This window comes from Poecilia reticulata, chromosome 9 (assembly GCF_904066995.2).
Source record: "Poecilia reticulata chromosome 9, P_reticulata-male-v2, whole genome shotgun sequence".
NCBI lineage: Eukaryota > Metazoa > Chordata > Actinopteri > Cyprinodontiformes > Poeciliidae > Poecilia > Poecilia reticulata.
In genome coordinates this window covers 19252947-19269363 of record NC_088838.1, presented here as the reverse complement: position 1 = coordinate 19269363, position 16417 = coordinate 19252947, and the positions used below count along the sequence as shown (strand labels likewise).

General features: G+C 37.6%; 2 protein-coding genes across 6 annotated transcripts; one reads left to right on the top strand and one right to left on the bottom strand.

The window, feature by feature from the left end:
* Positions 1-1002: 1002 nt before the first annotated feature.
* LOC103470246 (uncharacterized) lies at positions 1003-10879 on the bottom strand. 3 transcript variants are annotated; one of them, XM_008418539.3, is made up of 15 exons: positions 10749-10879; positions 9234-9360; positions 8314-9147; positions 7443-7611; positions 7242-7339; positions 6450-6662; positions 6210-6297; positions 5743-5864; positions 5068-5173; positions 4585-4656; positions 4363-4472; positions 2618-4086; positions 1450-1825; positions 1285-1378; positions 1003-1203 (listed from the first exon to the last, which is right to left on the bottom strand). In XM_008418539.3, exons 2-15 carry the CDS (start codon positions 9290-9292, stop codon positions 1078-1080), a joined length of 3936 nt encoding a protein of 1311 aa, XP_008416761.2. In that variant the 5' UTR covers positions 9293-9360; positions 10749-10879; the 3' UTR covers positions 1003-1077. The 3 variants fall into 3 exon arrangements, with proteins under 3 accessions (XP_008416761.2, XP_008416762.2, XP_017161960.2); XM_008418540.3 differs by having other exon boundaries at positions 7443-7608; XM_017306471.2 differs by lacking the exons at positions 8314-9147; positions 9234-9360; positions 10749-10879 and adding an exon at positions 8092-8299.
* On the top strand, positions 10862-15617 carry LOC103470247 (Rieske domain-containing protein-like). 3 transcript variants are annotated; one of them, XM_017306472.2, is made up of 4 exons: positions 10862-11102; positions 13286-13470; positions 14344-14378; positions 14692-15617. In XM_017306472.2, exons 2-4 carry the CDS (start codon positions 13299-13301, stop codon positions 14980-14982), a joined length of 498 nt encoding a protein of 165 aa, XP_017161961.1. In that variant the 5' UTR covers positions 10862-11102; positions 13286-13298; the 3' UTR covers positions 14983-15617. The 3 variants fall into 3 exon arrangements, with proteins under 3 accessions (XP_017161961.1, XP_008416763.1, XP_008416764.1); XM_008418541.3 differs by lacking the exon at positions 10862-11102 and adding an exon at positions 11510-11645; XM_008418542.3 differs by lacking the exon at positions 10862-11102 and adding an exon at positions 11560-11700.
* Positions 15618-16417: the final 800 nt, after the last annotated feature.

The following is a 16417-nucleotide window of genomic DNA, read 5'->3' as shown; positions in this document are numbered from 1 at the left end:
TACACTTGGTAAAGCAAGGCTTGGCTGCAGCAGCTCAGGAATGGAAACTCACTCTGTGAAGCTCTCTATACACTCTTCAGTTAAAATGTGGTGTTCTGTAGCTATTGACCCTGCGGAAAGTTGGCGACCTACACACATTATGTCCCTCAGCCTTGGCAGACCCCGTTCTGTGATTTCAAGAGGCCTACCACTTTGTTGCTGGGTTCCAGCTGGAGAAAATGATGCAATTCTACAAACTCAACCCCAAAACAAGAAAAAGCTGGAAAAAAAGAAGAAAAAAAATTATACATCAATTACAATTAAGCTCCTCCTGCTGTTGTCTTGATGTCCTGTACAAAGATCTGATATAATTGTATCAACCTTCCTGAATCAGAACCAAACATTTAAAAAGCAACCTTTAATTTTTGTTCTCCACTAAAGTGGAACAAATTTCCAGAAAACTGCAATGATGCTCAAGCAACGAGTTTCTTTAAACAAAGGCTAAAACAAAATTTGTTTAAAGCTGAAATCGAAGAATACCTGGGACATAATAAAGTGTAGTCTGTTTTCAAGCTGTCATCGTTTTACCTTACTTTGCAAGGTAAAGTTTTTTGCTTTTTTGTTGTTTTATTTTTCTTCTAAAAATGTAAAGAACTTGCCTTGTGGCTGGAAATGGGCAATGCAAATAAAACTGCCTTGCTGTTGTGTCCTATCAATTCCACTTTGTTATAATACCACCACTAGTTGACTGTGGAATATTTAGCAGCAAGGAAATTTCATGCTGCATGGTCGCCCAGTTTGTAGCACTGTTGACTTGCAGCAACAATGTCCTGTGGTTTCTTTGCATGGAGATGTGGGTACTCCAGCTTCTCCCCACAGTCCTGAATCACGACTATTAGGTTAATTCAATTCAAATGAAATCGATCAAATTAATTGGTCTCTCAATTCATGTCTTTAGGTATGTGTGTGCATGGTTGTGCTGTTTCCCTAGTATTATTAGTTTAAATAAATTTAAACTTGAACTTCATCATTCAAGTTTATAGTGGAATAAATGCATGCTGTTTTTTGTTGTTTTTTTGTGTGAAAAATTGCATTTTTCTAATCTTCTTGTGTGGAGTGATGGTTGGTCTTCAGATAGGGCCTCAGATGAGCTTTCATGCTGTGTACACACTGAGCCTTCCTCTCCAGGATCTCATCCAGCTTGTGGACAAATTCCACAAAAACCTGTTGGACCAAAGGACAAAAATTATTATGCACAAAAAAAAAGAGCAAAAGCCATCAGTTGTGAAGTTGGTTTTGTCGAACCAGATCATGCTGCTGGCAAAGAAGTTCCCCCTCTTTGTGACAAATAGCTTCCATCTCTTTCAGCTGCTCCATGTGGACCTCAATAATGTGCAACCTGGGAGCACATTGAGTTAGAGTAGTTCTGTACAAGAATCATAACACTGGGCCACATTTAATAATTCTTACCTAGCGTGGTCCGAACTGTCCACGGTGAACAGATGGATTGTGGGTTTGATTTGCTGGTTGCCGCTTTCTTCTCCACCTAACTCAGCAGGATTGAACTGCTCAGCAGCAACTCTTGAGATATTGTAATAATGTGCCTGTGCTGAGTTCAAGGAGTCATATTGAGGCTCTGAATGTTGCTTAGATATGTTGGTTTTAGAGTGTATATTATGTGTACATTCTAGTGAATTGTGTGTAGACTGAGAGCTACAATCCTCAGTGCTTTTGATTAAAGATGAAGCCTGGGACTTAATTATGGATGCAGTTAAATTTTTTTCTAAAGTTGATGGTTTTTTCTCCTTGTTACCCTGGTCTTGGATGGAGTAAGGTGTATCTGTACCTGAAAAAAAGGAGACTGCCTCAAATTCTTAATAAATATCAAAGAGTTCATTTATATCAGTAATTCAATTCAAAAAGTGAAACTCTGACACAATATACATTAACTACACACACTAATTAATTTCAAGCATTAATTTATATTCATTTGAATGATTCTTATAGCTAATAAATTACATTTTTGGGGGAAAATTAGAATATTACATAGGAGCAACAACAAACGATTTCCAACACAATAATGTTATGCTAGGTGCAATATGGCTGCTGACTGGACACATGCCCAGCAGACGGTCACTGACATAATTTTCCTTAACAATGATGTTAAGTCACAAAATATAAATGCAAAATAACCTGATTGATCACAGAGTTCTGTATCCAGGCATGTTGAAAGCTGAGTGATCAAAAAGCTGCAGAAGGAACAAAAAATCTAAAGCCACCACACATAGCTGTATCTGTGGCGTGAACCACAACCGTCCCATCAATATAAACTTAAACCAGAGACGATATCAGAGATGTTGCATAAGGTAAGTAAGGTGAAAAAAAGTTGATTTTTTATCAGTCTTAAGTAATATTCCTATTTTCTTTAAAATAAACACACATTTTGGTTTTCCACTGAGCCTAAGTTTAATTATTCAAATGAACTGAAATAAATAATTGAAATGTATCTTCTGGTCTGTGGCATTTCACTTTTTAAATTGAATCGCCAAAACTAATGAACTTTATATGACATTGTAATTTATTAAGATGCACATGTGCTTTGTATGTTTTACTGAAACAGAAGCAGGGTTTCTCTTACCTCTTCCATTGACAGTGATTGCGATGCATTTCTTTTGCTCATGGTGACCAGCTGCTGTTGCAGTGTCATATGTAGCAGACATATTCATCTGGAGGCTCTTTGAGTGGGGCGGCTCCAATGGAGACAAGGAAAATTCTTCGTGTGGACCAGCAGGCTGCCGCTGCTGCTCCACATGAAGCTGGGAAATGCTGAGAGGATCCATAAAGCAGCTTAGAGAATCTCCAGAAATATCAACTTGAGGTAAAAGAGACACTTTGCTGCTGTTTTCACATACTGGGGAAAGTGCATTAAATTGCAGATTAAGATTTTTGCTGTAGTAATCAGACACTCCTTTCTGCTCATGGCTCCATGCTATGTCTGTTGTTTGCTGTTTCTGCAGATCCACATCCCTTTTGACCTCTGAATCAAGGCAACCGGACAGGTGTGCCTCTGTTTTTGTTGGGATTTGCTTGGACTCCACCTCTGTGCTTCCCATCCAGCAGTCCCTCAGGTGTCCCCCCTTCATACCAGCTAGCCTCTTCTCCTCCTTCCTCCCAGCTGCCTCAGTCTTCACCTTCCTCTCATTTTCACACTTATGGTCATCAGCAACATTCTTAGTGTGGTTTGCAAAGGTTTCGGTTTGCACACTTGAAGTCTCTTCTAAACAAGGATCGGTTTGGGTAGAGAATGAAAAGTTAGACGAGTGCAGGAGGGAAGACAGAGATTCCCGAGTAGAGAAAGAGAAAGATGAAGATGAGAGAGGATGGACGTATGAAGACATTGGTGAAGGTGAAAACTGCTGCAGCTGCTGATGATACTCTCTCAGATGCCTCACTTTCTCTTTTTCGTCAGCTTTGTGTAGTTCTCCTTCTCTTAACTCCTCTTCTTCCTTGCATGTGTCTCTACAGCTTGCAGCCTGTCTTCTCATTTCTGTCCATTCTGGTTCCTCTCTCTTTCTCTCTTCCATAGTCTGCTGATGGCTCTCCTTTTCCCTGTGGTAGAATCCGGATTCCCTTTTAGAAAAAGTTAAGTCACCCCCTTTAACGGCTCCACTGTTTTGTTGTCCCAACATCCCCACTGCTCTGGTATGTTTCCCTTTAACACAGTTACTGTGAATATCATTGTACATTTCATTTTCAGTTCTCCCATCCTGTCTGACCTCCAGTCCTCTACTCAAACACCTGTCTTCAGTCTGTGCCAACGACCCCCTAATTGGGCTAATATGTTCAAGTTCTATGACTTTTCTGTTTCTTGATTGTGTTTCCTCTAAACAAGAATGTTTTGTGGGTGTTGAGCAAAAAACTGGTTGTGATATGTGTGGGCTGGTATGTGTTTTGGGACTGAAATTCTTGTTCTGATTTCCTAACTTTGGATTTTTAGAAGTCCCAACATTTCTTCTGTTCCCTGTGTTGCTGTTGTCAGACCGGGCCATGTTGCTTCTGCTTCTTTTTCTTCCAATTGGCCCATTTTGTCCTCTCAACTCCTTCACACTGTAAGAAATTGAACACATGCGATGCCTTATGAAAGTCTTTATACTACTGAAACGTTTTCATGTTTTCTATAATGTTACAACCATAAACCTCAATATTTTTACTGAGATTTATAAAGTAGGGCATAATTTTAAGGTGGAAGCAAGATGATGCTGCATATTCTTTGACACTGTCCTCTTTCCCCTTTACTCCAATACCCATAAATATAATCCAGCACCTTATGAGAGAAGTAACATTTGCCTCTATTTACCGTTTCCTTCCCCTTTAAACTCTTACCGATCTGCATATCTCAGAGTATTGAGTGTGTGTTCTGTTGCTGAGTGACCCGGTGAAATGTTGGCAATCATGCATGTCTTCGAGTCACCAACAAACGAGTCCTTTAAAACCTAAAATGAGAATGAACCAGTTTAGTTTGAAAAGAATCTCAAGAATATGTGTGGGTCAAAGTGGAAACACAATAAAATTATCTGTCCTTTTATTATTAAGTTACATCAGTACCTGAGTGAGTTTGCTTTGTCGGAAAGGAGTGTGAGATTCCTCTTTGTCCAGTGAACGGATACATTCTTTCAGCTGTGGGGGGAAAGCAGGTATTAGATTTGTGGAAAAATTAGATAGACTATTGCTGCTGTCATAGGATCTAAAAAGGTTAGCAGCCAAGTACTGAAATTACATGTATAATATTAGCTGATCATCACTGTTACTAGCTTTAAAAAAGCAGGTAGTCTCTGTTTATGTGTTTTTAAAGAAACGCGAATTTGGAAAGAGATCAGCAAGGATCTCAGAGGAGTCACTGTTGCTACCCATCATTTTGAGAATGTTCTTCAGGCTTTATTTAAATAATTTCAAAACCAATAAGGTGAAACTGATCAATTTACACATAACACAGTTCCAATAGGGAATTTTTAGCAGCTTTTTCTTCCCAATGACTGTTTATAATTAAATATGGTGAAGTATATCTGAGTTTGTGAGAAAGTTTCTTACAGCCAGCAGGCTCTGGTTGATCTCAGCTCCCTCCATGCGACTCTGCTTGTTTGGTTCTTTGGCATCTGATGCTCTCTCACTGCCTGCCAGGTCCACAAACCATATTCTGCACACACGTATACACAAACACGCAGCAATTAGTTTTATCAATTTTCCACAAAACATTAGAACTATCGGATTGTCAATTCAGGCGATTAAAAAAAAAAAAAGAAATCATCAGGAAGTTGGTAAAACACCAGATCTTCTTCTGGCAACCATGTGAAAATGTTCACATGGCAGATTGAACAGCACTCTGTGAGAAGTAAAATGCTTGGGATATTGCTTTAAACTTCTCCACAACTTTCTCATGCTAATTGAAGGCAATCAGGAGAAATTGGATTTTATTTGAGTCTGTCAGAGCGAAGGGGGAACACAAGTGCATGCCACACTTCACAGACTTTTATTCTTAAAATAAGAGAAATAAATGGTCTATGACATGAAATCCCCCTCAAAAAACATGCTCAAGCTTTAAAATGTTATGTGACAAAATGTGAAAATCTTCTTTTGTGAGAAATTTTGAAACCTTGAAAAAATAAAATCACACTTAGGTTTGAATCACAGATAATGATTGCCAGGTCATGGCAATCCAGATATATTCTGAATAATACCAACAAATAGAAAGATTTAGTCTCTCACCTTCCAGCTATCTGCTGATTAAGCTTCCTGAGCTGAATCTGAAGCAAGGCATGGGATCGAGAGGAAAGAGGATTCACACCACTTGTCCCTTGTGTTCGCTCAGCTGTTCCCTGTGAAATTACCTTAAAGCAGCCAGGAATGCAGAAAAAGGAGAGCAGCTTAAGCGAGTGATCATAACATTACAAACAACAGAGTGATTCCTATCTGAAGGGTAAAGAAAATATAAATTAATGGTAGGTAGGAGTCAACTACTGGATCAATGAGGATGTAACCACATATCTATTATTGGTATTACTGTTTTGTACCTTTTGACAATTAAAGAAACCTTTCTCATACTGCAAAGTATTTGATTTTAGTTTAAAAGTTTGGTTTAAGGTTCATACCTTGTTGATTGGTTTGCCATTTACAACACTAACTCTGGACTACACATTGGGTAAATTACTAATTGTATGAAAAAAGGATCAAACCTCCAGCAGCGAGCTGACTGAATCCACTCGGATGTCCCGCAGACCTGAAATGTGAACCACTTTCTTTCCATCCTCCCTGGCAAATAACCTTCAACGGAGGGGGAAATAGGTAAGATACTCTGCTCATTATAGAAAAACTAACTGTTCAGCAGAGAAAATATGGGGGGACAGGTTGCAGTGAAAACACAAACCAGATAAATCACTTAAGATAAAAAAAGCAATAAATTTGAAACCAATAACCTTTTCCTATGTTCCAACAAGTCGTACAGCTGGCCGCAGTAGATTTCAAAGAAGCTGACATAAACCAGTAGAGATGCGCTTGTCTCAGACAGGTGAGCAAAAATGTCCCGAACGGCTAGAGCATATAAGCCAGTTCCAGCAGGGGATGAACCCAGCATGGTGTGAGTCTTTCCTGCACCTGTCTGTCCATATGCAAAGCAGGTGGCCTTGCCTCTGTGAATACACACAACACAAAGAGAAAAGACACTAAACACACTAAACTTTATGCTGTTTTATTTAGAGGAAAGAATGTGATCAACTGGACAGCTCAGTAGGCAAGGGCCAGCAGGAAACTGATCTGATCACTTTTATTGAAAATATCAATCATTAACAATTAATTATTTACACTGTTGGTGCAATAACCAATCATTAGGATCTTTAAAGAAAATATCTACAACATTTGCTCACTGTTATTTAAGTTTGACACCCTTTTAGTTTCCACACCATGACAGTCCATGTTTTTCTTGACCAGAATTATTTCCAAAAACACAAATTTGTCTTTCATGTAAGCAATAAGGGGGAGCAGCAGGGGGATTCTTCGTGCCAGTTGACTGGCAGTGCACAGCAGCCTGTGGTGAGAGGCAGAGCTGTATTTGTCTATGTGCCTCAGAGCTGGAGAACAACGTTAAAGTGGGGTAAAGCTATGATGAAATTTTTGGGGGGTTTGAAACTTTAGGAATCATTTCACAGTAGTGATTGACCCTGGTCTACAATGCACATGCCTTGCATGGCAATTTAGCGGTAAACACCTACCCACTGAGCATGTGCTGTACCAAAGGATACGCTGTTTTCAGATAGACCTCTTCATTGGAGATCTCCTCTCCAAAAACTTGGTCGAAATGATACCTGTGCTGCAAAACAACAGAGAACCAGAACAAATTAAGCATAAAAATGTATTTTTTTTAGAATTACAAAATGAAGGAATCATTTTTTTTTCTCTTTCTGCATATCTACCTGTAATATGTACTCTGTGAGATCCACAGCTTCTTTGCTTTCGTGCACAACTGCCATACACTCTCCACTCGGAGTTGTCACAACATCTACCTCTCCTCTTTTGCACTCTGCAAGAGTTAAAGGTCGTTTCCTCACACACACGCTGATCCGTTGTCCTTCCCCATATCTGCTGCAAAAACACATCATACCGTCGTTATGTTTCTTAGGTTCGTGCAAAAGTATTCATACCTCTGACGACCGCAAACATTTTATAAATTGGATTTTATAAAATGAACCAAGACAAAGTAGTCCAAATCAAAATCTGAAAACAGTGGAGTCCACTTGATTTCAGACAAGTTTGATCTGATACCCTTAAATAAAATTGCCTTCAGAAGTTCTATTAACAATAACAGTCCTCTTTTGTGTAATTTTATATGAGTATTAATTAGAGAATCTATGATTTGAAAATAACTGTTGTCACACAATCTGACAACGCTGAGCTATTTTTACCCCCCCCCCAAATCAACACTAATTCAGGTGGAGATGTTAAAAAGATATACAAAAGGTCCCACAGCAGTAATTGCAGCAAAAGTTGATTCTACAAGGTATATCTAAGCAGGGGCCATTTGACAAATGCGTGTCACTCCTCTCAAAGTAATTTAATTTTTACCATTTTTGTAAATCGTGCATCGTTTTCTTTCCACTTTAGAATTATGCACTACTTTGTGTTGTCTGTCTAACAAAAAAAAAAAAAACACAAAATGGGTGAAAAGGGCTGTGGACACTTTTGCATTCATACTTGCGTATCGACTTTCTTGCTAAGTGAAACGTGCAGTTGTTATCTTGTTGTGTAGAAATATAGCAATGAGGGTAGAACTGAACAGCACTTTACTTTGCAGCCTGAGGAGGACTCAGAGGTAGTCCATAGTTGTAGCCGGCTGTTGTTTTTGCTTCATAAATGGGCGTGGGCTTGGTAACATCTGCAGGACTCTTTTTCTTCCTGGAGATTGTCTTTCTGTCTTTCTGTGCTGATGGTTTGTTAATAAATGATTCCGATGTTACTGCTGCTGGGGGAGGATTCAATTTGTTGAATGTCTCGCTCTTTGGTACTAATCTGATGTGAGAGTTGAGCATTGAAGATTCCCGTGTGACGTGCAGCTGGATGCTTTGTCCATTGTGAGGATCACATGAACAGCTACGCTCATTTAGTAATGAGCTTTGTCGAAGGTCACACACCACAGCTTTTCTGCTGTGAAGCCCCAGTTGAATGGGTGTGGCTGATCCGTTTTCACAAACTGGATCATCATTCCTGTTGTGACTTGCGTAGACATGAATGGTGTCTTCAAAATGAGAACACAATCTCTGGTCTGTGTTTTCAGCAGAGAAATCCAGCCGTCTGCGAACATATGATGGTCTATCACCGAATGCATTAGAAACAGCTCCACTTTCATTCTTATCCCTTCTCACATCTCCATTGGAGTTTCCATATCCATCAGGACTGAAGCTATTATTAGCAGGAAATAGCTCATTACTGTCTTCATAATCGCACTTATTGTAAATCCCAATATCGTCATTTCTAAGGCTCCTTAGATCAAGGCTTTTAACCAGTTGGACCAGCTGGAAAAGGCGAGCTCTGTCCTCCATAGAGCAAACTCCCAGGAGGGGGTAGTCCTCCATGCTCAGTGTGGAAAGATGGGCTGCCCGGTAAACACCCATCAAGGTGAACCTAAAAGACAAAACAACAGAGAAAGATAAGTGTATCATTAGAAAAATCAAAGCAACCATGTGGACTTGACTGATCTGTTTGCTTACCTTGAATAATGACGCTGAAGCCCAGCCGCCGACAGACAATTGTACAGGCAAACTGTCATTTCTCCCTTGGCTTTTTTTCTATTTGGTCCTCCACTTTGTCAAACAAGTGGATAAGTCAGCTTGGCTTCTGTCAATTAGGAAATAAATAGAATGCAAAGTGGGTAGCTAGCATTATTCTGTATTAATGAAACAACAGCAGCAACATAAAACACTGTCCTGTCCAGTAAAAGTGATGACCAGTGGTTTCTCCTGGTGTCATTACTACCAGCATGTTCTGTTGACTGGAAAGTAAAGCACTGGGCTGCAGCATGATGCTGAAACCTGACACTGGTGCAGGATAGAGCCGGGGCCTGCACCAGTGCAGCTGCAACATATTTCTACATAGTGGCAAACGTGACAAATATAGAAAACACAGACTGATCAACTGTTGACTTCTACTGTACATTGGCTAACGGCTGCAACCAGTCTTACTGATATACAGTCTCCTACAATTAGTCACTTGGACATTATTAGACCTTCCATATGTTTTTTAAACCTAATCCTTGAAGGACCGCAGGGGGGTGGTGCTTATCTCCATCTGACACTCAGAGGCAGTGCAGCCTCTGGTTGGGTCACCAGACCCACTGGACACTTCTTTACTTTATTGTGCTGCTACATAGGAGGGCTGCATTTCCTGGAAAAACTGCAATATTTATAAACTTCATTTTTAAAAACAGTTAATCAGTTGAGCTGTTACTGCTGCTGAGGGTCTGATGCATTTATTTACATCTAAGAGAAGTAGTATTTATGTGGATCTATACACGTTCTACAAATTACTTCCTAATATCCTTGTTTAAGGTGGCTGGTTTAGTTGCCAGAATGGCTCTTAAACTGTGCTACAAGAAGTACCATTGGTGGTACGTGGTCTGACTTTAATGGTAGTCAGAGGAAATGTTGGTATTAATTATTTGCAACTTAAATACAACTAAATTATTATTAATATTTATTTAGATTATAACTAAATGTTTAGTTAGCAAACTAGATATTTAGCTGCAAGGTAAATATTTACTTAGCAAGCTAAACAATTAGAAACCTAAATGTTATTGATAGCAAACAAAATATTTAGTTTATCTTCTAACTAAATTTTTAGTTTGCAAACTAAATATTTATCTTCAAATTAAATATTTAGTTAGCAAGCTAAATAATGTTTAGCTTATGAACCAATTATCAGTTAGCAAGCTAAATATGTAGCTTCAAATTCTGCTCCAACCTAAATATTTAGCTTGAAGATAAATATTTATATGGCTAATTAAATATTTAGTTTTAAGCTGTGACATTTGTAAATGGATGAATAACGTGGTGAAAATATGAGTTTGAAAATTAACCCCTATTTCCTTCTCTTATGACAGGGTAAATAATTTTTGACCGTGTAACTTTACAAACGACACTCAACATTTTACAGTTTTCTATCATTTTGGTAGCTGCAAAACTCATAAAATCTAGAAAAGACATTGACGAAAAACAAAATACCCTTACCCACGACGCTTTAGTAGCACAGAAAGCTAAGAACGGGACGTTAAACTGACATTAATATTTCACCAAGTAGAAGCCTGACTGACATTTCCGTACACAGACTGAATCTCCATAACGACGGAAACAGTTCGGCGCCCTCTCTTCCTGCTGGAGCACAGCTATGGACACAGCCTTCGTCAAAATAGACCTGGTCAAATATAAAGGCAGGCTTTCCAGACCTACAACTAGTTGAATAACGACCAGTTCAGCAAAACACTGAGCGATAATCCGTCAGAGGCTTAAACCACTAAGAAGCCCACACACCAAACCATTTCAAAGCACTGGTCAACTGACTACAACTGGGAGAAAGCAATACAGGTAGAGCTACTGTTTATTTTTTAATAAACCAACCGGACTGTATAAAGATATGTTAAAAAATACAACTAAGAATTTTTTTATTAAACTTTATTTACTATTGTACACATATTTTAATTATAGTAATTTGGTAGAGGAAAAAAAATCAATTAAGCATTATTTGTAAATATTGTAAAAACAAAAACAACGAATATTTATTAGGTAAGAAAAGATAACCGAATTAGATAGAACAACAGTGTAATGTAAAAACCTATATTTAATTTGCTAAAAATATATTTTTATAATATTTCAAAAATATTTTAACCTTTATTTACTCTGTTTTATAATGTCAGAAATAAAATATTAAATTTGCTTTTTATAGCTACTGCAGAAATTTGGGTGACAAATGACCAAAAGATCAGGCGGAATGTGACTTAGTTCGGGACGTCGTTTTTGTTTCTTGGGGGACGTAACTAAACGTAACACCAAAATATTGGCTGGTCTGCAGCAGTTCTGGTCATAGGCGTGTGGTAGTTTGCATTTTATTTGTTGACTCCAAATGTTCGGGTAAGCCTGCTGGGTGAAGATAACGCAGTTTCACGTTTGTTTGCGCATAGTTTTGGTAAGATAAGTCATCAATATAAATAGTTGCACAGTAACCAGTTTGAAGTCCTAACTAAAGCTGCCTGGAGTTCATGATCTGGTTCCGTCAGCACCCAGTTGAAGGTTATTAAGTCAGAGACTGAGCCAAATCACAATAGGTTCATTTATTCAATATATCAAGCAGACAAGAGCAAGGTTGCATAACAATCGTGAATACATCTTTGTAGATTAGTGTGAAAGTGCAACTCTATTTTTCAGATCTTGCTTTCCAAAATCTAGGCTCATTTATGTATTAAAATAGCTTTGAGAAGTATTTTCCAGTGGCTTGTAGAGACCTTTTATTTTTTCTTTGAATCTCAACTGCATTGCACTCATTTTAACTTCAGTACTAGACCTTTAAAAAAAAGTTATTGATATGTTCATTAACGCAGATTTAGGAATGAGTTTGAAATATAAGGCCAACTCAAGGGCTCATAAATTATTACTTTCCTTTTTACTTTAGATCAATAAGTTGGTTCCAAAAGACCATGAAAGAGTTGCCAACATGTTTGTAGTACTGAGGATGAAATGGGCATATTTTAGGGGGTACTCACTGTTATAGTAGAGGGCTGTTACTAATAACTATGTTTTTAAAGTCGTAAGTAGAAAATAACTGTTGGTTAATTATTTTTGTCTAAAAAATAAACTGTGTGTGTTTCATAGTTAATTTCAAATAACTATTTGCCTCAAATGGACCAAAGCAAACATCAAACTATAAGGAAAACTCACCATGTGGAGTGGTACTCCACTGATCACTCCATTCCTGAAAAGAAACCAGTTATTATTTTAGTTCTTTAAAACTTTAGGTGCATCTTCTGTTTCCAGTTTGCTGCTACAGGAACCTTTCTGCAACCTCCTGTAGATGTAAATACTGACTCTAACCCCACCCAGGACTTTAACGAAAAAAACAGTATTGGCGGAGAGAGATTTTGGTTGTGTCACTACAGTCTGTACTGTGAAGATTATTTTGCGACAAAACAAAACCTGTCAACCTCTATTTTTTCCAAATAAGCAGCTGTAAATTATCTAGAGAATTTAGATAAATGCACTACTTCAAACTTATAGGGCTTCCACAAGGATAAACTCTTGGTACGTTGACATTTTCTTCATAAATGAGTAACTAACCAGGTACAGATCATTTGGTGCTCAGTTTTTACCATCCATGCTAGTAATAGACTAATTTCTAGTAATGAAACTGAACTTATCGTTTGGAGTTAGGCACAGGAGATTGAGTATCAGGGATCATATACTAGTTCCTTTACTCTCCAGTTCAAAATATTTAATTGATTTCACTGTTTCAAATATTGAGATAATGTACCTAATTCACAAAATAGAAACCGTTTAAACTTATAATTATCACAAAATCAGGATAAAGACCTCTTGAACTCTCACAGATGCATGATCCACTAATTAACCATCTTCTTTCTGTAAGTCAATGTTTCAGCCAGTAGTTGGGAATCGCCTTGTTGGTACAAATATTAACTCTTTATTTCTCTACAACTGTCTTGAGCGATCTGTTAAACAAATTGTGTGTGTGTTTTTTTTTTATTTTTTAATATATACAGCAGTACAATCAGGATGTCACCTGCAGAGGAGACCCCCCCTGCTCTCTCTCCTGATATGCATTTCATTGGAAAGAAGGCAGATATTATTGAGGCTGGCCGTGTGACGAAGCAGGTGAATGGATGCAGAGATGTGCTTGTCGTGTACCACCAGGGGGAGCTTTATGCAATGGACCTGCGTTGCTACCGTAAGCTCAAACGGAAGCTTTGTGTGTGACTTGATATATAGTCGAAAGCAGTGGTTCTTAACCTTTTTTGAGGTACCGAACCCACCAGATTCATATGCGCACTCACTGAACCCATCTTTCGTGATAAATACAATTTAATTTTTTTTTCCAAATTCAAGACATTTGACCCAATTAGACTCTAGTTGGGTCACTTTAAGAAGATCACCAAGTCTTCTTAAAAGGTAGAATCTCTGAGAATAGTTCTTCAAAATGTAGTCAATGTTTTCAGCAAAGTTGAGCTGACTGTGCAGGAACGACCAAAGGTATTTAAATTTTGCCACAGTTTCAACAGGTTGGCCATCGAGAGAAACTGGAACCACTTTAAGGTCTTGTTTAGATCATTTAATTAGCTCTACATTCTTAAGATAATGAAAAATTAATAATAAACAAGGACCTTGCGGTATTCTGATTTAGTAATGTAATTATATTAGTTGTGTTATCACCCCCACGCCACTAGAGGCAGTACCAACCCCGAAAAGATGCGACTAAGGAGCAGATTTAGAAGTACACCGAAAGCTACAAACAAAAACTGTGAGCTTTGCTGAAGTAATTAAAGACACAAGTTCAAATCCATGCTGAGAGTGGAGCTCCTTCAATCAGTGCTCCTCCACAGCACTGATTGGCCAAGCAATGTAACGTGATCCTCTGCAGCAAGTGATAGCAAAGCGGGACTCGTCATCACGACTTTACACAAGTGTGTCTTTACCTCCACGGCAGAGGCTCCGCCGAACACCTGGGGTTCTATCGAACCCGGGTTAAGAACCACTGGTCTAAAGGGAGTGCCCAGTTGAAATACTGTATGAAATAACAGCATCTTTCTTTTCTTTTTGGCAGATGCTGGTGGTCTATTACATAATGGAGATATCGAGGTTGGCTTTTTCTGTTTTATAGTAAAACATGTCACGCCTGATGGTAGTTGTGAATGGGTTTCCATTGCTTTTATTCTGCCTTGCAGTAGTATTCGAAATTTAAAGCTACACCACAGCTACACCACAGACAATAAACTCAAGGGTTTTGTACACTTTTGCTAGGCACTGTGCTTTACAACATTTAAATATGTACCATGTTGAAGCTTCTTTCTGTCTGAAACAGATTTTTAGTTGTATATTTATATGATAGCTGTAGAAAACTAAGTTCTTATTGTAATACCAATTTTACACTTGTACCAATCATCTCCATTAGGAGTTCAATGGACGGCCTTGCATTGTTTGTCCGTGGCACCAATACAAGATCACCCTGGCAGAAGGTGAAGGACTTTATCAAGCTGTGGACCATCCTACAATCAGACCACTGAAGACTCAGTGGCGCTCCAAGGGAGTCAAGCAAAGGACTCATAAAGTCACTGAAGTTAGCGGGGATGTTTATGTTACCCTGAATGACTCCAGCGAGGCCATCGAGTCCGATGTCTACCAGACTGAGAAATACAGAACTGCTTCACTCGATGCACTGCTGAAACTCAAACCCAAGACATAGGAACAAGACATACATCTATAAAACCTTCTGTTTTATTTACAAAGACTCTACTTGTTTCAAAGATAGTTTAATGATTTAACAAAACGTTCAGACTCCTTTTCTGATGTTATGTCAGTATTTTCTCATTTTAATTTCCATCTAATTATTATTTTAAATTTCAAGGGGTTCAAACAAAGTAACAAAACCTTACAGAAAATCGATCAAATTTGCTTCAGGATGAAAACAAATGACTTTGAATCGTTACAATTAAATCCGATGATGCCTTCTTAAAAAGTTTAATCTATTAATCCTAAGGTTATTCTTTTGAATAAGTAGAACAAACAAGGATATTTTACTAATTACATTTTACACAGTTTCTTAACATATTGCAGTTTTATTTATTCAAGAAACCATAAACATGCTTATTAGAAGAGATGCGTTCAAACGAAAAACAGATCTTACATCTGTTGATCTATGTAACATCGACAGGTTGCCAACAATTTTTCCACAAAATGTAATGTAGAAGTACAAATGATATTTTGACAAAGTTTTTACATTTTGTATCAGTACAAACTTATGATTTTGCACAACAGCCTTATTTTTTATTTGTCTAAGATGTCTTTGCTTCTGTAAAAATAAACTACATTTTTATTGGACTACTTTTTGTTGTGCTTACTGCATGCTTTCACCTCAGAAATATTTCCTTCAGTTTGTGCATTATAACATTTATAACTCACCTAAGTTGTGTTTGGGAAAAAGTATTTGTATTGAAAGATGTCATAAATACTCTCAACTGTTTACATTATGGACTTCTGTGAATGTATGAAAATCAAGTTTAATGAAATACATTTTATATTTTCAGGAGGCCTTTTCATTATCTTAGTTGAGGGCAAAAAGAGAAAAAATAACCACAATTCAAATGGTGACTAACTTTTCTGGTAAATGAGAAAATACATATATTTTTATGTCTGCAAAGGTCTATATTTTTAATAAACTGTATATTATTAAAAGGTGGATTAATTTAGCCCCAAAATGTGGGTCCTGTTTGTGTGTTTAAATTACGTACAATATTAAAGATAACTGAGTTTTACAATTTCTTTTCTAACGCACATTTTGCCAAACACATAAATGGCTTTGTCTTTAACCACTGATTTTCCAGAAGTTTGGATAATTTATTTATATCACAAGCAAATTATAGCTGGTATTTCTTATGTTGTAATTTTGTGCTTACTGTACAGTTTCTTATATGTATTTTTTATGTTTTACTGCTTTGTGAATTTGCATGCTTCCATTTGCCTGTAATTTTTCTGAAGGTACGACTAGACTTTCTCACTTTCAATAAAGGACATTCCCATTATACTGTTTTGTTCTATCAAAGTCAGTCCAAGTATAAAAAAAGCAATGCAATATCCAGAAGTTGTTTTACATTTGTGTATCTTTTTGATTTCTGGAACTT

Excerpts from the sequence above, each read along its gene's own strand:
- LOC103470246 (XM_008418539.3), bottom strand. The coding sequence starts at position 9,292 with ATGACAGTTTGCCTGTACAATTGTCTGTCGGCGGCTGGGCTTCAGCGT. Across the intron at positions 5,865-6,209 it reads CAGTCAGCTCGCTGCTGGAG|GTAATTTCACAGGGAACAGC; the intron begins GTTTGATCCTTT and ends GGCTGCTTTAAG. Across the intron at positions 4,473-4,584 it reads GACAAAGCAAACTCACTCAG|GTTTTAAAGGACTCGTTTGT; the intron begins GTACTGATGTAA and ends TTCTCATTTTAG.
- LOC103470247 (XM_008418541.3), top strand. Across the intron at positions 13,471-14,343 it reads AATGGACCTGCGTTGCTACC|ATGCTGGTGGTCTATTACAT; the intron begins GTAAGCTCAAAC and ends TCTTTTTGGCAG. Across the intron at positions 14,379-14,691 it reads TACATAATGGAGATATCGAG|GAGTTCAATGGACGGCCTTG; the intron begins GTTGGCTTTTTC and ends CATCTCCATTAG.